This window comes from Brachypodium distachyon, chromosome 2, assembly GCF_000005505.3.
Source record: "Brachypodium distachyon strain Bd21 chromosome 2, Brachypodium_distachyon_v3.0, whole genome shotgun sequence".
Classification (NCBI taxonomy): domain Eukaryota; kingdom Viridiplantae; phylum Streptophyta; class Magnoliopsida; order Poales; family Poaceae; genus Brachypodium; species Brachypodium distachyon.
The window spans coordinates 7,491,634-7,513,470 of NC_016132.3; the positions used below are offsets into that span (position 1 = coordinate 7,491,634).

A 21,837-nucleotide genomic window follows, 5' to 3' on the forward strand; every position below is an offset into this window, starting at 1 on the left:
CGTTGGTGCCAGCGCCACAGCGCACACAGCCTCTATGTCGTGCCGCAGCCGAGCCACCGCTCTGCGTCGTCATTCTCCCGTGAGGAATTTTGGTGAAGAAGAAACTAAAATGCTAGTTAGTGACAAGTAGGTCCCACGTGTCATAAAGATTTTAGGGGTGGTGGAATGGGGGATATTGCTGAAGATGTTTGTATTTTTTGATACCCTATTTCTCAAATGTTTTTAGGGACTACCGATCAAGATGCTCTTAATATCGAAGGTATGTTGCCGTGGCAGTTGATGATCTTCAATATAGTAAAGACAGCATATAACTCGATCAAGATGCTCTTAATATCGAAGGTATGTTGCCGTGGCAGTTGAGCAACCTTGATCTTCAATATAGTAAAGACAGCATATAACTCACACTGTGAAAAAAATGGTCTATCCACCGCCTCCCTGGCCCTTGGATCTTTCATAAAACATTAAATCTAGTTAGTCCACTCGGCGCACCATTAAAATCTCGTATGCATCGTTTTTTCTACGTTTGCAAAATCGAAACTTCTGCATGCAACAAAACTCGTCGAAACATTGGTCCCAAAACTAATGAAAGCATCAAAAATCATGTATGAAACCTTCGCAGTATTAAAGGAGATCCCGTTGCAGCACATTCTGAATTGTTGCAACATAATAACCTTGTGCACGTATAAAAAACACGCCTGTAGCATTTAGATACACCGTTTGAAACATTGGAAAATAAAATAAAAACACCATTGTCTTCTTCTTCAGTGCTGGTGGCTCATGCGGCGGCAGCCAGAGGCGACTCCGGTGGAGGAAGGCGGCTCATAGCCTCATAGGGTCACAGTAGCTACGGCTCATCAAAGGAAGGTGGCGGGCAACAGCGGCGACGATTAGCAGCAGCGGCCGCAATGCGGTTGTAACAGTTGGGGTCAACTTGACCTTATCTTTTTTTTTGGAAGGTAATATATATAGATAAACAAGGGGATTACAAGGCTCTCACAAGGAGAGTAAACAGAAGTGCTTCATTGCACGAGCTGAAGATAAAAGCAGCGACTAGCAAACCGAAGACGGGGAATACTGCAACCGGAGTCCGATGGTTGGCGAGTTGAGAGCGAACTGGTGCGCAGCCACATTCAAAGTTTTCAGAGGCCCCTTTGGTGCAAGCCCTCCATAGCGCCAGCGACTCTTCCGGCAATCGAGCAGACGGGTGCACAAGAGGTAGTAAATGGTTGAGCTGTAGATCTTGAGGTCGCAACACCGAGCCCAACCTGAAATATCCTTGCTTGTGAGATCTGTGATCAACAACAACGGCTCTCTCACTTGCCGTTGGTGAATCGACCCGCATGAACAAGAACCACCGTCTTCGGAGAGATCATCGCTCTTCAAAATGCAAAAGAAACACTCTAACTTGAAGTTCTTGACACCCCTAAAGTCTAGCTTCAGAAAGCAAATTACAACAACCATAAAGTACATAGTCTGAAGCATAGACCACAAAAAACAACCATCTCACAACGATCCACTGAAAATCCGAATCACTAACAAACTCTGAAGACAAAGAGAACCTGCTTCCTTGCTTCTTGACGCCCGGATGGAAGAGTTGTAGCAGTGTATCTCCAGGCAGCAAGTGCCCGGATTTGAACCATCAGCAACAGCAGACCAGCAGTGGGTCTGCTCATACAACTCCACAACCTCATCCATGACCGACTTAGGCCAAGAACCGGCAGAAAAATTTCCAAATCTATCAAATTGAGTTCTTGAACACAAGCAAGAAAGGGGAAAAAAAAGTTGGATACGTGACCTTCTCTTCGCAATCGTTGCGGCCTCCAACGCCGACCTTTCCGATGTGTTGAGGTACCACGTTCTCCTCGAGTACGGAGTACCTATCCTTGTCCACATCCAGTATATGAATCACTATTTGGGTTGTAGATTTTGATAGATTATTCAATAAACTTTGTCAAGTTTTAAGACGTAAGGCAAAGCTAAAACCATTTATATTTCAGTAAAAAGAACACACAGAGGCAGGAGATTTTCTGCCGTTCAACTGTTGTGGACAAAGCAAGCATGACTTTCAACATAAATTTTTGCTGGTTCCAATCAGAATATTATTAAAATTGTATCACCCTTTTATCATGTTAAAATAGCAAAGAGAGAAGCTAATTCCCCTGGATATAAAATAGGAAATGCAATACTGAATTGAGCAAAACAAGGGAATGCAATACTGAAAGCCATCGACCTAACCAGTGCACATCAGCTAAAAGCGGCAGAAAATCCACAACTATCAGAAGGGTTCATTTTGAACAAGTTCGAATAGATTGTAATAGAGTAATTACTACCTCAATGAGGTCACATCAAGCCAATACATTATGTTCCATCGTATAAAGCTGAATCATATCAGATGATTCTACCCCCCCCCCCCCCCCCCAATTCTCTCAGAAATAGGACTCATCTGTGCAATCTTGTCCATACTGGGATCAAAATAGATCCAATCTTCGACCATCGAGTGCAACTGATCAGCACTCGATGCGCAGGCACCGATAAGAAATCCATTCAAAATGCCATTCTTCGTTGAGCCAGTAGATTGAAATCCTCAGAGTACCCACAATATGCCCAATTAGATGGATGCACAATCTTTGTCCCATTAAACTCACAAGAGAAGCATCGAGCTTGCATCAAAATAAACAGAAGAAATTTAGATTATCAAGGAAACATATAATAGATGACACATCTAAATCCTACTGCCTCGTTTTAATTGACATCAATTACAACGGAACAGAGGGTGTACTATATATCCTGACTTGTCAATTTTAATATGTGAATAAAGTCTACACAAAGTAACATGAAAAAGAACATGCCCAATTCTTGAAGTTGTATCAATAAAAGCAAAGTGGCAAACTAACTTAGCTAGAGTTTTAAATATTTCTATGCTATCTCTTACAACCATATTGGAACATTATTGTGCACTATCAGTGTTCTGATTATCTAAAAGTAATCTTGCATCTCAAGAAAAACTCTTCTATAATTAAAAGAAGTAATATATACCTCGGAGGCCTTGTTTGGCACTAGTTTATGTTTTAGCCACAAGTGTTCTGGGTTTTGAGGGGATTGGGCGTTCACCCAAAACTCTTAAAAACCATTTCCACCCGAAAAACACTAGTAGGAGAAGTGTTTTTAATGATACAAAAATGAGGTGTTTTGTGGGGAAACTAGGGATAATCCCTTGGAAAACCTTCCTTCCAAACAACTCATTTGGATATCTAGTGTTTAGTTTGAGATAAAACTCTAAAAACACTAGTGCCAAACAAGGTCTGATGTGTAGATAAAACATGGCAATTACTACTTATAGTGAGAGGAATAAAAGGAAATGCGGTACTGTTTATAGATAAACCATGAGAATCACTCTTCATCTATAAACGTGTTCTAGTCCTGAGAATCTGATATCAAAGAAGGATTCGCAGCATCTTTCTAGTGAAAGGTTTTAAGGTGCATCAGAAACATATGCATGTTGTGATATGTATGTAAAAGCACTAATAAGTATTGCTAACCAAGGCACACACCTAATACTGTTTTCTTGTATCTTGTTGATTACTCAAAAATGACACAATCAAATTGCCACGAGCTACCAGCATGAGAAGAGAGAACTGAGAGCATACCATTATCTATGCAAGATTGCGATGCAGGGGTACACCAGGATGGTCTTTTCGGCTGCTCTTTAACACTATTGTTGCATTGAGCGAAAATCAGTTCTGGAGCTGTGACAGCAGAATTTGGACCCTCCATTTTTGCCAAAAAGTTGATATGGGAGTACTCAAATTTGAAGTTCTTCATAGCACGAGACTGACTTGACCCTTCAGGTACCATAGGATGCACACCACAAATGGTATGAAGTTTATAGCGCACCTATACATAATAAGGCAGAAGAGGCAACCAATTAGAGATGCAACATGGTGACCCTCAGGGTACCCTTTGACCCTACTTAGTTAAAACAAATGAACTAGTTTTTTTAAAAGTTGTGTCATTTTAAAATTTTAGTTCATTTGGTTGAATTGAGGAGGGTCAAAGGGTACTCTGAGGGTCACAAACTTGCAGCTACAGCCAATGAGTGAAAAAAAGATTTAAGGAAATGGAAGTAAATTAGTGCACGGTAAATTCAAAAGCAAGAAAACATAAAATAGAAGCACGTGCACTAACCCCTTTTTGCCGAGAGTAGCTGCTCAATGCCTCATTGACCTTTATGACAAAGAAGTTTTGGTTTCCCCTAAATCTTTTCCGACACGCTGAAATAAACCTTTTCTGGCTTTTGCTCAAGACCTGTGAGCTTGAGGGCACCTCGTTCAGTTGCTGAGCCTGCTCGTCGGACTCGGTAGGTGGAGAATTATGTGGCAAAGCCATGGTGAGGCATTCAACACAGCCGTTGGTGAGTGTTCCCTGTAATATAGCTGACAACTTGGAGGATTCCATGTTCAAGGAAGACGTGGCAAATTTCACCAGCGCGTCAGGGTCAGGATGCCACAAAGCACACGCTGCTTTCATATAGGCATTGTGGTAACTGTCAGACACAGTATGACCATGGTTTTTTGCCTTGTGGATGGCCTTCCAGACGTCAGCATCGCCCATGAACAGATACCAGACCGCGTTCTGATCCGTGAGAGAGGGGAAGCAGGCGCGAAACATGGCGACAAGGCCATAAAGGGAGCAACATTCCATGCGCGCAAGCAACCTTGTGCATATCATCTTTACCTTAAAGGGCAGCTCAAACTCTTCATGCGTGGGGAACCGAGAGCCATACCAGATGGTGTTGAGGATAATGTTGGAGACAGGGTCCCTGGGGCCATAGCAGTATCCGCCCTGAGGATGCTGCTGTGGTGATGCTTGCGCAAGCCGTCCCGAGGCAGCTTGGCAAGCGCCTGTAAGTAGAGCCCGCGGATCTTGCCGAGGAGCAACAGCTTCAAACACTGCATGTATCTCTTAGTCATAGGTCTCCTAATACTACTACTCCCCTCTTTTGATTCTGTGGCCGTAGATGGTTGCTCGTTTCTCTTTCTCTTCTTACTCTTATTCGTGTCACAGAGATCCACTGATGGGTAGATGAGATCAACACTCGTTGCAGGCCCTTGCCTGAGCAACTCGGCGAGGCGCTGGACCGTGGCAGGGGAGAGAGGGGCCTGTCCAGCAAAAAGGGCAGTGGCCTCGACCCGTCGAGAAGCCATAGTCAGCAAGGCATTCACCAGGACGTCGGGCTTAGGATGCATCGCAGACACGCCTGCACATTCCAGAGCGACCTTAGTGGTAAGGGAGGTAATGGAGAACGCAAGCTCGTCATTGGGCCTCTTGTTACGATCTCGCTCGACGAGGCGCACGGCGGCGAGGAGATCGGCCCTGGCCAGGCGCAGGTATTCGCGAGGTAGCGGAAGTGCGTGGTGAGGAAGATGACGAGGCCGTCCAGCGACCGCCGCGCGACGGTCATGCCACGGGCCTTGTGCCGGGAAAGCGGCACCTGGAAGACGGATCTGTCGTTGAAATCGGCGAGGATTTGGGAGAGGATCCGCTCCGGCGGCGGCTCCTCGTCGTCCTCGTGGGATCCAGGCATCATCGGAAAAGGGTGGGGGTTGTAGGCGACGGTGTTGGCGATGATGTTGGAGACCGGGTCGAGGAAGCCGAAGCACATGCCGCCCTTGAGGAGGCGCGGCGCCAGCGAGGGGATCGTCCCCGTCGGAAGCCGATCGAGCGCCGCCTTGTAGAAGCCATGGATGAGGTCAAGCAGAAGGCGTATCTCCTGATTCAAGCTCTCCAATGTGTGGCCGATAGGACAATCGTAGCCGATGAGGCGGTCTCGCTTGCAATGCATGTCGAGCTGCTTTCCTCGCCGGCGTGGGTTCGGTTGATCGGTTTCCCGGTGGTAGTTGTAAGGGGAGGACGGAAGGATATGTAGAGGGGGCATCCGGCATCGCACACCAAGACATCGGCTTCCGCGTTTAATTGGGCCGGGCCGACTATGCAGGCCTCAATTGACGTTGCCACACGTGTCCCATAATTCCATTGGACATTTTAGTCTTTTTTTTCTTCCTTCGGCCCACTAATAATCATCGTTTTTTGAGTGAATGCCACTTTTTATGCCCTGTTTGGCCAAAAAAAATTTGAACCAAAAGGAATAAAGGATATAAATTAATCAGGAATCAGATGATTACAATCGCTTTGGATAAAATCATACACTGGCCGGAGCCTCACCTAGCATGACTCCAGAGGAGCCAGCAGCCCTACCTAGTATAGATTCTGGTTTCTGCTAATTTTCTTAGTGCAACACGGAGGCACAGCGTTTTGGAGGAGCTTGATGTCTCTGATGATGGCGCCAGTGGTGGATCTATTAAGACCCAAAGCATCTAGGCCGTTAACAACGCTTTGACAGTCACTTTCAACGATCGTGGCCCTGTCCCGGACAGGCAAAGAAGCTTGGAGGCCATGGAGGCAGGCGACAGCTTCTGCTGTTTCAACATCCGCCATTTGTCACGCAGTTTACCTCATTTCAAAATCTGTGCCAGATTTTACCCTTAATGTGTGTATATGTGACAGATTTTACCACATTTACCCACTGCTCGGAGTGACGTGTGGCAAGTCCGCATGCATTGGACGTGCATTTTGCTAAGCTGTTTTCTCCTTTTCCTAGTTACAGATCCGACCCATTCTCTCCCCTCACCTGTTGTTTTTCTCCTCTCACATATTGGTTTTTTCCGATGGCGCGAGGAGGAAGATTTTCAATAGGTTGCTAGCCGGTTTTGCTATTGTGCCGCAACACACAGTGGAGTAAGGCTATATATTTTGGCCGGGTGCAAAAGTGTCCTCCGATGCAGCAGCCATGGTAAAGTTCTCGGGAGGAGAACAACTTGGGACCTACATGTGTGTGGCCACATGAGGAAGAAAATGGGTTGGGTCTGGATTTTTGGAACAGGCGCAGGAAAAAATGGCTTAGCAAAATACAGTGGGGACTTGCCACGTCACTCTGAAGAATGGGCCCATGCCAACATGTCAGAATCAGGCTAATTCGTTAGCTTGGGTAAAATCTGTCACTTACGTATAAATATATACTATTATTTTCACCAGTGTATAATCTGATAGGTGATTGATTGAATACTGCGCATTATCGGCCATATTACTAGCTGGTTTGTGGCTTGGCTATAATTTGAATCTAGCATATTGGAAACCTGCAAATTTGTAATTGTGTCGTTTGGTTGTAGCATTTTTGGATCTAACGTGTGTTCCTTCTTCACCATTCGAGGCTCTGCATTCATCACATCCCTCGTGATGATACGGTCCAGGTCAGATTCCAGGCCCCGTGTTGACATTGAGTGTGAGGCCGAGAGTGTGCGATCGCGAGCGTGGACCTGCGGTGGCAAACTTGTAATTCTCGTCCCGAACGATTCGCCCGTGCCTTTTCTTCAGTGTTAGTACTCCTAATATTCTTTACTCATTTCAGTCGCCTGGTTCCTGGCATGGCGGGACCGATTGTTAGCCACGCTATGATCATGTCGGTTTGTGTGCAGACGTGTCGTCCGTTGGTTGTTCACGGGGTCGGTTCGGTGGGAGAAGAATTCGGTGACGTAACTTCACCTGAAGTCACTTCACTGAATCCAGCTCCGGTTCGGTGGGCGCGTGTCCTGCCTCTTGGGGTTCCGTCTGGCGTCTCTGTTCCTCTGTTTCCTCTCTTTTTTCGCCTTCTTTCGGTGAGGTCCGCCCATTGCCGAATGCCGATCTGCTGCTGCTCGCCGTTGTTGCTCCTTCGCGTAAGCTGCCTTTGCCCTTGCCGGCGGTTGTGCTGTGGCCTGTGGGTCGCTGCTCCTACTGTTCCTCTTCTTCGATTCGTACGGTTCTGAGCATCATGGGTTCGTTCCCCTCTTCATCTTCTGTTGCACGGGTGTGTTCTTCTGCGATTTGGTGTTCGTTCGGCGTGGCCGCCTTCCTCTGTCCGTGTCTATCTCGCCGTTGATTGCTGGTGCTCTCTTTGACGGTTCGTGAATTGAGGCGGCCACGGGCCGGCGGATTGAGGTCGTGGGGGACTCACTGGCGGAGAACCTGGTCGTTGCGCGTTGATGTGCGTGCTCCGTTCGTCCGACGGCGGCGCGCTGAGGTGCGGCCGGAGGTACAGGCTCTAGCCAGCGGATCTCATGGGCAAGTTATCGTCGACCTTATTTGGATGCGCAATCGCTCAGTTCGTGGAGTGTAATCTGGATGTTATGTTCCTGCAGGTAATTAAACTACGAGCAGCACAAGTCCATGTGCTACAGCCTGCACGTTACATGTCCTCCCTTTATTTCAGGTGTGTCTACATCTGTTTTGGTGCCTTCCTTCCATTTGATTTCGGTGGTTTCAAAACTTGTTAATTGGATTCTCGTGATAGTTACCACTCTCGAGATTTCTCGAATGCAATATGTCTTGGGGATGGCCTCTCATAAAAAAATAGCATGAAGGTGAGGCATTGCTTTATTGGATATTTTTTTGAGGGATAATTTTATTGGATAATTTATGTTCCTTTCCTATTAAGAAAGCTGTAAATATTGTGTTATTTGAAACTTCAGGATGACCCCAGTCATGGGGAGATAGATGGTTGAAATTCCAGGCCCTTTTATTGTCTCAGCCCACAAGGTTGATCGATTATTAGAGAAACATGAGCGTCGACACATCTGGCAAGTAGTGCGAAAATCACGCATGGTTCCAGAAAGGTAATTTGGTTTCAAAATTAAATACATATTTCATGTGGATGATTCTGTCAAACCTAACATATATACACTACATTTTCTCTCTTTTTTATTCATGTTCTTCGAGATCTTGATTGTGGATCTGATATTTATTGAAATTTTCAATAAATGGTACCACACAAGTTACACGAGTATTCTGTTCTATCAAAATGTCATATACCAATTAATTAATCTCACTGTAGTCTTCCTAGACTCTGAACTAACCTGAAAGAAATACCGCCTATTGATATACAAGATAACAAGAAATGTCCAGAACGGCTGCTGTAACAGATACCTCGAGTGTTTTTCTCTTAACCTGATACTCAGGTTTTACTCTTGACTGCATACAAATCACTAGCAGCTATGGATGGACAACCCTAATTATGTTAATGACGCAATTCAGGAAATCAATCCATACAAATATGCAGCAAAATGTGAACTTTAATGCAATTGTGTTGAGTACACTTGCAACCTTATAATAGATGCATAAATCCAGCAAAGATAAGAGGCTTGCTGTCAACTGTTCTGGAGCCATTCTAGATTTCTACTCCTGAGATTTTACCATAAATCCAGCAAAGATAAGAGGCTACGGCCTACGAGTATACTGTATATCCAAATTTACCCAAGGAGCGCATAAAGGTTATACGCAAGTCTACTGGCGCGTAGAGCTGACCGGAGAAAGAAGCGGCGCAGCGCCAGCCTGAAACGCTTTGACCGGACAGCTGCATGCTGGCCGCTGGGACCCGTGCATGTGACGCGTCCCACCTTGATCTATCCAAAGCGACCAAACAGAAACCACCTCGATCAGGCAAGGGGCCCATCCGCCTATATTTCAGACGACCAAGCCTCTACAAACAGAACATCGATCTCATAATGAGATTGCAAGACACGAGCTGTTGGTCTGGTCCTCATGGCGTGGCAGCTGCAGCCTGCAGCTGATGGCGGCAGAGGCAGAGACGACCGCGACCGCGTGCTTTCACAGGTACTCCTTCTTTACTTCCATAAACCAAATACACACACCAGCACGGACTTCTCGGAGACGGTCCCGCGCGTCGCTGTGATCCCACTGACAGCTCGGGCCCACCGTCGTGTTGGTGCGAGGACAGGTGTACGCATCCTTGTTGCCTTTTTCTTCTTCTTGTTTTGGATTTGAGCTTTTGCTTCTCATCTCCTTATCTTTTCTTTTCTTTTACTCGAGCACAAGGAAACAAACGCCCAGCCGCATTGAGATCGGAGCCAGCGATTCGGCACAGCACAAGCCAAACCATAGTTTACCAATCCCAAATAACAACACATAATACGAAAATATAAGGGGATTTTTATTACTGTGCCCCTCTTTCCTTAGTTGTGCTCATATATACCCGAACTGAAAACAGTGCTCGCTTTTACACTCGTGTGTTCTCTGCTTCCTCACAAATGCGCTCATGGAGCACAAGGTAACGGTCAATCCTCTTTAACCGCTTGCGCTGCATACTAGTTGTCCCATACCTCAGAAATCCGCTTCGGCCCCACCTGTCAGGGTTGCCTGTGGCCCACCCATCGGAATCAAACGATTAAAGGGGCTTGACCGTTAGCAGTTGCTCCGTGAGGGCATTTGCGATGAATCGCCAAACGAACAAGTGTAGAAGCGAGCACTGTTTTCAGCCTCGGGTATATCTGAGCGTAGCCAAGGTAGTAAGGGCACGAAAATAAAATAAAATAAATCCAAATATATAAGTGGTAATGTTGACATTTCGACAAAGAAAATTCCATGACAATGCCAATTAGATCATATTAATAGTCATAAACCCAAAATGTGATAACAAACAAGCCGCTAGCTAATAATCCAACGTCAACTTGCAGGTCGACAATAAAATTCCAAAGTCCAATCTCGAGCCGCACATCAACGAGGACACGAGAGAATCTAGAGAAAAAATTGGAGTAGTAAATCATACTATCCAGATATGAAGTATCGATACATTGGAATTGAGAAAATAAAAGTTACCCATGAGATGCTAATTAGGCCTTGGCAAATGTCCTCTGCAAAACCTCATGGCTTGAAACCGCTTAACGATAAGGTCATCATCTAGTTGTTTAATTTTTTTTCGCTCGGTGTAACATATCATCAAATCATCGAACCACTCATTAACAATCTTGTTGCGCAACTTAGACTTGATAATCTTCATAGCCGAGAAAGCCCTTTCAACCGATGTCGTTGACACCGCCAATAACAAAACCAACTCAATGAGCAAATGCTTATCGGTTTCTACCATCTTCTATTTGTCTCTGAAGAGCAAGATCGGATTCAATTTCATCCGGGTTGAACATATCATCATATTCATCACTACTCATGTTCTCTAGCAATATTCGACGCGTGCAAGCAACTTTGTGCATATCATGTCTACCTTGAAGTGCAGCTCAAACTTTTCATGCGTGGGGAACAGACGGCCATACCAGATGGTGTTGAGGATAATGTTGGAGACAGGATCACCGGGGCCATAGCAATATCAACCCTTGAGAAGGCTGCAATGGTGAAGCTTGCGCAAGCCATCCCGAGGCAGCTTGGCAAGTGCCCGTAAGTAGAGCCCACGCATCCTGCCGAGGAGCAACAGCTTCAAAGACTGCAAGTATCTGAATGTCGACGGAGACCCAGGCCGCTTATCTGCCATACTACTCCCCTCTATGGATTCTGTGGCCGTAGCTGGCTGCTCGTTTCTCTTCTTCCTAGCACAGAGATCCAGTGATGGGTTCATGAGACCAATACTCGCAGTAGGCCCTTGGCTGAGCAACTGTGGCAGGTAAGAGAGGGCATTGTCCTGAAAAAAGGGCAGCGACCTCAATCCGTCGAGAAGCCACAGTGAGCACCGCTTTCACCAGGACATCTGGTTCAGGATGCACCGCAGACACACCGGCACATTCCAGGGCGACCTTAGTGGTAAGGGAGGTAATGGTGAACGCAAGCTCGTCATTGCGCCTCTTGTTACGATCTCGCTCGATGAGGCGCACAGCGGTGAGCAGGTCGGCCCTGGCCAGGCGCAGGTAGCGCAGGGCTTCCGTATCCGCGAGGTAGCGGAAGTGGGTGGTGAGGAAGCAGACAAGGCCGTCCAGCGACCGCCGCGCGACGGTCATACCAGGGGACTTGTGCCGGCAAAGCGGTACTTGGAAGACGTATTTGTCGTCGAAGTCGGTGAGGATCTTGGAGAGGACCAATTCCTTTGCCTCATCGTCGTCGTCGTTGTCGGATCCAGTCATCGGTGAAGTGGGGTGGTGGAAGGCGATGGTGTTGGCGATGATGTTGGAGACTGGGTCGAGGAAGCCGAAACAGATGCCGGCCTTGAGGAGGGCCGGTGCTAGCGAGGGAATCGCCCGCATCGGAAGCCGATCGAGCGCCGCCTTGTAGAAACCATGGATTTGATCAAGCAGAAGGCATATGTCCTGCTTCAAGCTCTCGTCTGTGAGGCCAGGAGGACAACCGTCGCCGATGCAGCGATCACGCTTGCCATGCATGTCGATTTCTGATTTTTCCTCGCCGCGGGGAGTGGGCTCCTGTGGGCCCAGAGGATACAGAGGTCGGCTTCCGCGTTTAATTGGGCCGCGTTTAAGAATATAGAGGTCGGCTGCCACACCTGTCCCATAATTCCATCGGCCATTTTAGTTGTGTTTTTTTCCTTCGTTCGGCCCAGTAATAAATCGTCGTTTTTTGGAGTGAATTCCACTTTTTGTGCCCTGTTTGGCCATTTGTGACGGTGTTTACCTCATTTTAAAATCTGTGCCACATTTTACCCTTAACGTGTATATATGTGACAGATTTTACTTACTGCTGTCAGGTATTACATTTCTCTCTAAATGATTTGGCAGTTGGCCTTGTTTAATTATAGGAAACTCAAATCATTTAACAGGATATAAAACAAAAGGTGTCCATCAATAATTTGTACTAGATGTTCTCTATGTCAATCATAAATTAAGCTAGTGCCCTGCTGCATGAAACATGGAGTTATTGTAATTTTTGGCAACATGGCGTAGATGCAATACGGACACTCTAATCATAGTGTTATTGTAATTTTTGGCAACATGTACTTTTATATACAAGAACAGGATTATGGGGCTAGTCATGCTAGAAGATTATATAATTGGGAACATGTAAGCAAACTGATCTTTTTGTGTGAGTCTCTGCTTCTGTGTGTCCTGCAATTGCATAGATGCACACTGTGAAGTATATGAACATCCTTTTCTGCCCAAGTTCATTCTCTTCATAATGGAAAATGTGTGCTTTGGTTTTTGGAACTAAATAGCCTACAATACAAGTAACAGTTTTGTTTATGAGACCGAGTCCCTTTTTTGCACTACTAACAATATTATTCATAAAAAGTACTCTACTGTATAATAGTGGAACCTGATCGTCGGCTGAAAAAAGAGAGAGTACTGTGTCCATTATTGGTTATCCAAAATGTGACGAAATGATGATCAGTCGATAGTGTCAAGAGTCTCTGAAGAAGATAGCGCATGAACATACCCAACTCATCTGTTTTTTGCCATTTTGTACTGTTTAGATCGCTCATGGAGACAAAAACCAGTGGTGGAAATTTGAAACTTTTTCTTTCTTGTAATGGAAGACTCATTGACGTGGTAATAACCTGAAGTAACATTTTTTTCACAGGAATGGCTCAAACACTAGGGTCTATTTCGTGTGGTCGTTGATGGACTTGTATGAACTACTCAGTGTCCGGGACACCTATGGACTCTATTACGTGGATTTTGCTGACAAGGATATGAAGAGGTATCCAAGGAGCTCTGCGATCTGGTACACAGATTTTCTGAAAGGCACAAGAAACTCGAGGCGTCCGGAGAGATTTTCCCGGTCACTAGCTGTCGATGTTAGTGTTTAGGCTACATTCAAGTGTTATTACAAAATTTAAGGCCTCTTTTGGAACGTGGGTTTCGTTTTCTCTGATTCCTGCGGGAGTCAACTGATTCTTGTGAATTTTCTATACCAAATTCCTCCGTTCATAGGTTTCCTTGTCTTAGGCCACAATGCACGTACTCCTTCTGTCCCATAATATGAGGCACATACGCATTCTTAAATCATCTAATATAAATTAAATAATTATATCATTAGAAAGTTTTTTCGATAATGAATCTAATGATATACATTTTGTTAAGAAAATACATATTTAATTGATCAAACTGATGATCTATGAATACGTGCGTATCTATATTATGGACGAAGGGAATCTGTGGAGGCCTAGTAACCAGCCGAGTAGGTTGTCGGAGAGGTTTTCTTGCTAATCTTGCTGAAACCATGTAATCAATGCTTACAGACATGTACGCCGTGCAATACTTTGAGTTCAGTTTCACGCAAAAAAGCAGTTGAAAAGAGATCAACGGCTGATAGATCATAGATCATATTTTCTAGAATAAATTAAAAAATCCACATTTTGTGTCATTCTTTTCACAGAACCACACTTAACGCTAATTGTTTCAAGGAACCACTACTTTTTGGACAAAGCTTCTCAAAAAACCCTAATCTGATAGTTCAGGCCATTTGACAGGCTTTCTAGCATGTGGGGCCCACCAGTCAGGTGCCACATGTCCACTTGGGCCCGAATCATTTGCCATGCGTGATTGATTGGCCCGACCTAGAGCAAGTGATTTGGGCTCGACTGCACACGTGGAACCTGACTGTTGGACCCACATGTTAGAAAGCCCGTCAAATGGCCTAAACTGACGGATTAGGGACTTAGGGTTTTTTTAGAAGCTTTGTCCGAAAAGCGGTGGTTCATTGAGACAATTAGCGTTAACTGTGGTTCTGTGAGAAAAATGACACAAAATGCGTGGTTTTATGAAATTTATTCTTTTTTTCTAAGTGGGCGGAGGAGCAAGAAGAGCGGACGTAGCTGCAGATTTTGACGAACTTATCGTAAGGTTGGGCTTCTGCTTGCTAGCTATGATCCTAGCTACAACACCCCTATGACTGTATGCATTTCTTAGATGCAGATGCCGGGGTTTTGCTATTTCTAAGACGACTAAAAAGTAACTCATATCACTAAGATTCATTCGTACAAATACAAATGATGATAAAATCTTAATACGATGGCTCTATTATCGTCGACCGAGAAAGAGTAGTGTCACAAGACGTCCACAACTTCTTGATGGATGAGCCTAATTTGGTTCTCAGTCCGAGGTCTTTGTTCATGTATCAGCAGTTAGCAGTCGTAGCACGCTGAGAGTTTGTTGATATGTCTAGATGATCAGGGAGTAGCATGCTTTAGGAGTTCTTCGCATGTTGTTTTCTTGTGATGGTGTTTGCCCGGTTTTCCATCAATTAACCGGGCAATTATGTTCTTTTTAATTAATAGAGTAGGTCAAAGCTTTGGCCCCCTTCTAAAAGAAATACTTTTGACATTTGAGAGTATTAGCCAGATTGCTCATATGCTTCAACTAATAAAGAGCTTGGCTTCCAGTGTTACAAGTGGAAAACATGACATTTGAGAGTACATATGCAAACATAATTGTTGTTTGTATAACACCGATGCAGGGTAAGGTGCCAAGAGATTATAAATATCATGCCAGAGCATCCAATTATTTGTTGCAGCAAACACAAATACAACACTTAGTTTATTACATCACAACTTAGCTTAAGCAACTGGACTACGGTCTAATATGTCCATCATGGACCAGACGACCTTCAGTAGAAAGTTACCAGCACCACAAGTTACTTTTGCTTCGTCGTCACCTCGGCGGTGTGGTGTGAAATCCACTTTCCATTCACTAGTAGCCTTAGGAGCCCCACCACACAGACGGCAACCCTCGCTAACAAACTCAAATGTGAACATTCTGTCCAGACAGATGGTCATGACACGGCGCCGCAACTTGATAACCGTTCTGTCACCACGAGTAACGACGCCATCTTCCGTGCTATTATGGATCACAATCTTCTCTTCAACACCCTCAATGCCAGCTTTGATCTCTCCACAGAAATGACCCTTGAGTATCTCAATCTCGAAGGTGGCCTCCACTGCATTCAGAATCGCTGCATACCTCACCTCAACAATGCTAAACCAGCTTTTGAGACTTTCACTACCAACATTAACCTTCTCATCTCTAGGTTGCATTCGTCCATCGATACTTACGAAGCCCTTACTGGTTTGCTGGCCTGGAGTCTTTTCGTCAACCTTGACTTTGAGATTTATCTCTACATATAGGAAATCGAGTAACACCAAACCTCGACCCGGGCCAGTCAAAATCAAACTTTCTTCCTGCGAAAAAAGTCGCTAAAGATTAGAGTATGTTCATCCAAATATCACTAAAGCATGCAACAACAATATGCAATAGTCGTAAAGTCAATGGAATCAAGATGCACATGCTCGACAACAACCACCTTGTACTTCAACAGAGATTTTGAAGCAAAGACATACCTCTGAGTTGATAGTCCGGTAATCCTCCTTACTACGGTTGAAAAGATATATGCACTTGCGGTCAATGCTGTCTCTCACGATGATAGTGCCATAAACATTGATGGGGAAGCCTCTATCGGAGGAGACTATCTTGACCGAAAGAATGTTTCCTGAATCTTCTAAGTCCAAAACATGCAAGTACCCAATCTTGGTATATCGCATCGGAGGGATAAGTGCCACACTCCATACCAATTGGATCATAGAACTCCAAATCACTCCACAACCTCTTCATTCTGACACATACTCCACCTCGGTTCTCTCCCCCTGGCTCAAATCCTGAAGTTCACTCTGAATTTTGCGGGCCAACATTTCATTACCAACACCTGAATGAAAGCATGCTCCTGCTTTCTGCACTGAAAGCATGTCCATTAAAAAACAAAAAACAAAAAACGAGACTTATGTTTCTCTGGCGGAGATGCTGGCACTTGAGAAACGACATCATATTCAGTAAAGGGGATGCTTCTGTCACGGCTTCGGCACACTTCTTGTTCAATTACGAAGAGGCGATGAACTCAACTAAAGGGAGACCTCTCTTGCCGGATCTGAAAGGGAAACAGGCCATCGGTGCTCCTTCTTGCTCTTCCGTTATCTCTGTCCCCAAGACTTCGAAGTGGGAACTACCGGACACTGGATGGGCAAAACTGAACATCGATGCAAGCTTCATTCAAAGCTCTGGTGCAGCTGCCTGGGGAGGGGTACTCCGAGATGATCGTGGTGGGGTAATAGCGTCAGGTTGGGACATCATTACTAACTGTCAGTCTGCTGAAATGGCAGAAGGAGTTGCCTGCTTCGAGGGCATCAAATTTGCGAGAAGTTGCAGTAGCCGGCCGATCATAGTGGAGAGTGACTGCCAGAGTCTCATTCAGACTCTTGCAGATCCTGCAAGCCCAAGGTCACTGTTGAGACCTGTTATTGAGGAAATTCAACAATTGATACCCTTTGATCCAGGTATCCGTTTCATAGTTCTGCATTAGCACATCTAGGGGTGGTACGTTAAGTGCTGTTGTCCCTCCCTGCGTGGAGCAGTTGCTTGTTTTTGATTGTAATAACTCTGAAGTTTGATTAAGGAAATACCACCTTTCAAAAAAAAATGTATGAGGGGGTTTAATAATGTCCATGAAACCCTTAGGACTTGAAATAGGCCTGTTAAGATTACATCTACTTCAGTACCATACAGCTGTTGTATGGTATTTGAAGTACAACTAGTCCAATATGCTATTCTAGGGGAGGCCTTTTTTATATGTAAATACAGTATTTTTAATTCATGTGGTTAGGAGCATGTGCTTAAAAAATGCGTATCTCCACCTGGGTGTATTCTCGCCATACATTTGAGATGCATTTAAAAAATCATGTGTAATTATCATGCTATAACAAGTATCCTTGCAAAACTTGGTGCAAAAATATATCCACATGCATTTTGTAAAATAAATAAATTGATGCAGATTAATAGTGAATAGTATGTTATTCAAACTGTAACAACTGTGTACTTATATTTGGCATGTAACTGTTCAATCTAAATTTTAAATAAATATTTCGTACCAATAACAGGTTTTCAAAGGTTTGTACATGCTAGAGGGTTTTCTGTGATTGTACTTCCTGCTATGGCTTGTAATTTTATTGTTATCTTCAATTAGGTTTCTCTTCTTACTATTCTCTGTATATTTGCAGTGCAGCTTAGATAACTTCAAAAATAAGACCGGAGAAATAACTCCGCAAGTATAGCCACTGCCTTGCAATTATTTATCTTTTGATTTTTGTAATTTTAAATGTTGTCATGCATTTAAAACAGGGAACAAGCATTAGCCCTCTTTTTAATAAGGTCTCTATATTAGGTTTTTGGATCCTCTTTATTATAGAGACTACCCACTTGTGATGTAGGACTAGGAGGACACTGGCTCCAAGTTGCCGAAGTTTTCTCGAAACCAATCTGAGCAACTAGTCAACTCTGTCGAATTTCTTGGTGTCAATTACTACAAAGTAATTTATGTGAAGGATGATCCGCAGGATGCTCCTAGCAAGAAAAGAGATATCATAGCTGATATATCTGCTAAAGAAATACGTGAGTTTCCTCCATGCTGTTATCTGGTGACTCAATCATTATTGTTTTTATTGAATTTATTGGCACAGTAGATTTTGTTTTACTAACTTTATATACTTTTCCACCATTTATCGCAAATGGATTTTTTGTTAACCCCATTGCTACTCTATGATTACTCATAAGTAAATTTATTTACTACTTGTGGTCTTGTCCCCAATTGGTCTAGAAATCTAAGCAAAATTAGTTCAGCACCACCGCTCAATTTGGGTGAGGTGGCCAGCAAGGTCTTCAGGAGGTGCGATGTAAATACAGGGTCAAGTGGTCAACTGAGGCCTTGATGTCGAATTCGGCGGGCACTTTGGCCTTGTTGGTGCTTGAGGTTTGATCCAGGCGGTGGTTTGCATGTTCTCGAATTCATTGCCATGTCATAACCCATTTCAGCAATATCTGTTAGCGAACAAGGCAACCAGTTGTGAGGATGCGAGTTTAGGGCGCTGAGAAAGTTATTTGCATGTTCTGGACTAAGTGAGACAAGTGCATAAGTGTATGGACAACACAATTTATTCCACAGTTTAATAGATACTGCCAGGAGTTGTCTTGCACCAAGATTTCTTTTACTGTTTATCTCTGTACTTTAAATCCATATTTGAACTTTTATATATTTTAATTTAGTTCATGATTTCTCTTTGGCAGTTAAAACCAATTCTACTACTGGGGTAAGAGAAATTTTGCAGTAAGTAAATGTACAATAGGAATGTGCTGACTTGCAGTGCTACTACTCACTACTCAGTTCCATGAGCCGGATTATGGTCTTAAGTGCTTGAATATTTGAAGCACTCTTATGGTAATCCTCCTATCTGTCCATGAAAATGGTAAGTATTTTGCAATTATTGTTAATCACAAATTAGCTTATTGGTTGGCAGCTTTATATACCTCACCTTTTAATGCATTATACAGATATGATGTCCAATACAATGAAGAATTGTGTATTTTTAACCAATATTATGAGCTTTCCATAAAATATTCCGTGGTGCTACGTGAACATGTGCATATTTTGTCTAAATATTATATCCAGAGTCAGACTTATCAATGCCAAATATTTCATTTTCGATAAACACTTCGGCATGACTTGAAAAATTGCTCAACTCTAGGATATCCAATGCATCAAGATGTGGTATTTGATGATGGCCCTAGGTGGAGTTATTAAGTGAACACCTTAGAAGCCTACTTGCTGCTGTCAGGTATTACATTTCTCTCTAAATTATTTGGCAGTTGGCCTTGTATAAGTAACTATAGGAAATTCAAATCATTTAATTTGATATAAAACAAAAGGTGTGCATCAATAGTTGTACCAGATGTTCTCTATGTCAATCATAAAGCCAGTGCCCTACTGCATGAAACATGGACTAATTGTATGGCGTAGATGCATTCTGGGACACTCTAATCATAAATATATTATAATTTTTGGCATCACATTCCTTTTTATACAAGAACAGGATTATGGGGCTAGTCGTGCTAGAAGATTATATAACTCGGAACATGTGAGCAGACTGAAGAGAAACGATCTATTTGTGTGTCTCTGGTTCCGTCTTCCGTGTGTCCTGCTATTACGTAGATGCATACTGTGAAGCATATGAACATCCTTTTCCACCCAAGTTCATTCTACAATACAAGTAGCAGTTTTGTTTATGAAACCAAGTCTTGCACTACTAACAATATTGTTCATAAAAAGTACTATTATATAATAGTGGAACCCGGTCGTCATCTGAAAAAAAAGTACTATATCTATTATTGGTTATCCAAAGTACTATACCCAATTCATCTGTTTTTACCATTTTGTACTGTTTTGATCGCTCATGGAGACAGAAACCAATGTAAAAAATGATACAAGTGCGAAGCTTGGTGGCCAAAGGAACGTTTTTATTTCTTTCGCGTAATGGAAGACTCGTTGACCTGGTAACAACCTGAAGTAACATTTTATTCACAGGAATGGTTCAAACACCAGGGGCTGTTTCGTGTGGTCACTGATGGACATGTATGAACTGCTCAGCGTCCGGCACTCTTTTACGTGGAATTTGCTGGCAAGGATCTGAAGAGGTATCCAAGGAGCTCTGCGATCTGGTACGCAGATTTTCTGAAAGGCACAAGAGACTCAAGGCGCACGGAGAGATTTTCCAATCACTAGCTGTGGATGTCTGGTGTTTTATACTACATTGGCAGTGTTGTTATGAGACATAATTTAAGGCCTCTTTTGGAATGTGGGGTTTTGTTTTCTCCGATTCCTTGGGGAGTTGAGCTGATTCTTGTGAATTTCCTTTACCAAATTCCTCTGCTCTTTCAGGTTTTATTGTCTTTAGACCACAATGTATGTAAGTGTGGTGACCACGTTGTCAATGCTTACATAAATGTGCATCGTGCAATACTTTGAGCTCAGTTTCACGCACGAAAGCTGAATATAGAGCAATGCGAAGTGGGATGGGGCTGATAGATCACACTGTATTTTCTAACTGCAACTTGCCGCTTGTTGGTAAGCTAAAAGGATTTGGTCACTGTAAATATTGTTTTGAGGGCTATAACTGATAAATAAATTCTGCACGTAGCCGCACATAAATTAAGCTATCACAACACCCAACAATGTCAAATGATCCGTTCAGGAACTTTGCAAACGAACATGTTGGCCAGTAGCACACTCCTCAACTACTCTATTTTGTAGCGAATCCCGACCTGCAGGGTGTTGGCGTGGTCGATGTTGAGCGCGGACCTGAAGTTCTTCTGCAGGAATCGGTAGAGGTTCTCCAGGACGAAGCGCTTGGAAATCCTGCGATCAAAGAGGCCCTGATTACAAAAAGGCATCGATGTCCTGTTGAAGAAGAACAAGGTTGAAGCTCTTCTCCCTGTCAGAGGTATCTGTCGATGGTGGTATAGCACGATCGGCAAAGGAAATACTCCCTCCAATCTATATTAATTGTTTTAAATTTATTTACATACATGTAATATTTCAACAACTATATGGATCAAAGGGAGTAACATAAATTGTTGCCACTGGCTCTGATGTGTGTGAAACCACTCCTCAGAGTTACAATGGATGAGAAAAAGATTAAAGGCTTTTTACGGTACAACTTACTAGTGCCTCCTGGGAGTAGTATTGGAATGGGTATTTTGGTCATTGCACGTTAGGCTATTTTAATTATTTCTTTTATTTCCATTTGTGAGGCGATCCTCTTTGGTAAAAGTGGTTATACGATCACCATGGGATTTGATTTGTTACTAGGTGCTGTGAACTTGGGAGTTAGGACCGGTAATTTGTTTTTGCAAAAAAAAGACCGGAAATTTCGGTAATTATCCTCTTCTTTAGGAAAGTATCTACTCTTTTTTAGGAATTTATTTGTTACTAATGATAATTAGGTCCCAAGGGAAAATGTGTTATGTGTATCCAGTTTTTCCTTCGAAACTATTTATTTTAAGCAGAATTTTTTAGGGTAATTTTAAACGGAAATTCATTTGTAGGCTAGAAGCAAACCTAACAACGCTATAGTCGCTTTTGATCAACTTCACGACACGAACCCAACTATGGCTTCGGATTTCTCACATGACTTACAGTTGTAAAGGTCAACTTTTGGTCAACTATTCGGTCTCAACGGAA

General features: G+C 43.6%; 1 protein-coding gene, 1 long non-coding RNA gene and 2 pseudogenes across 3 annotated transcripts; 1 reads left to right on the forward strand and 3 right to left on the reverse strand.

The window, feature by feature from the left end:
- Window positions 1-2,444: 2,444 nt before the first annotated feature.
- LOC100837976 lies at window positions 2,445-6,245 on the reverse strand (annotated as a pseudogene).
- Window positions 6,246-7,649: 1,404 nt separating this feature from the next.
- On the forward strand, window positions 7,650-13,731 carry LOC112270822. 2 transcript variants are annotated; one of them, XR_002963306.1, is made up of 4 exons: window positions 7,650-8,128; window positions 8,235-8,456; window positions 8,565-9,705; window positions 13,360-13,731. It is a non-coding gene; the product is annotated as an uncharacterized LOC112270822 (long non-coding RNA). The 2 variants fall into 2 exon arrangements; XR_002963305.1 differs by having other exon boundaries at window positions 8,565-8,708.
- On the reverse strand, window positions 11,012-12,296 carry LOC100838574 (annotated as a pseudogene).
- A 1,606-nt stretch (window positions 13,732-15,337) lies between the features above and the next one.
- On the reverse strand, window positions 15,338-16,326 carry LOC100838884. The gene is made up of 2 exons (XM_003565555.2): window positions 16,118-16,326; window positions 15,338-15,958 (listed from the first exon to the last, which is right to left on the reverse strand). The coding sequence occupies exons 1-2, from the start codon at window positions 16,316-16,318 to the stop codon at window positions 15,338-15,340; spliced, it is 822 nt and encodes a 273-aa protein (XP_003565603.1). The 5' UTR covers window positions 16,319-16,326.
- Between the last annotated feature and the right edge of the window lie 5,511 nt (window positions 16,327-21,837).

Excerpts from the sequence above, each read along its gene's own strand:
- LOC100838884 (XM_003565555.2), bottom strand. The coding sequence starts at position 16,318 with ATGCGATATACCAAGATTGGGTACTTGCATGTTTTGGACTTAGAAGAT. Across the intron at positions 15,959-16,117 it reads ACCGGACTATCAACTCAGAG|GAAGAAAGTTTGATTTTGAC; the intron begins GTATGTCTTTGC and ends CTTTTTTCGCAG.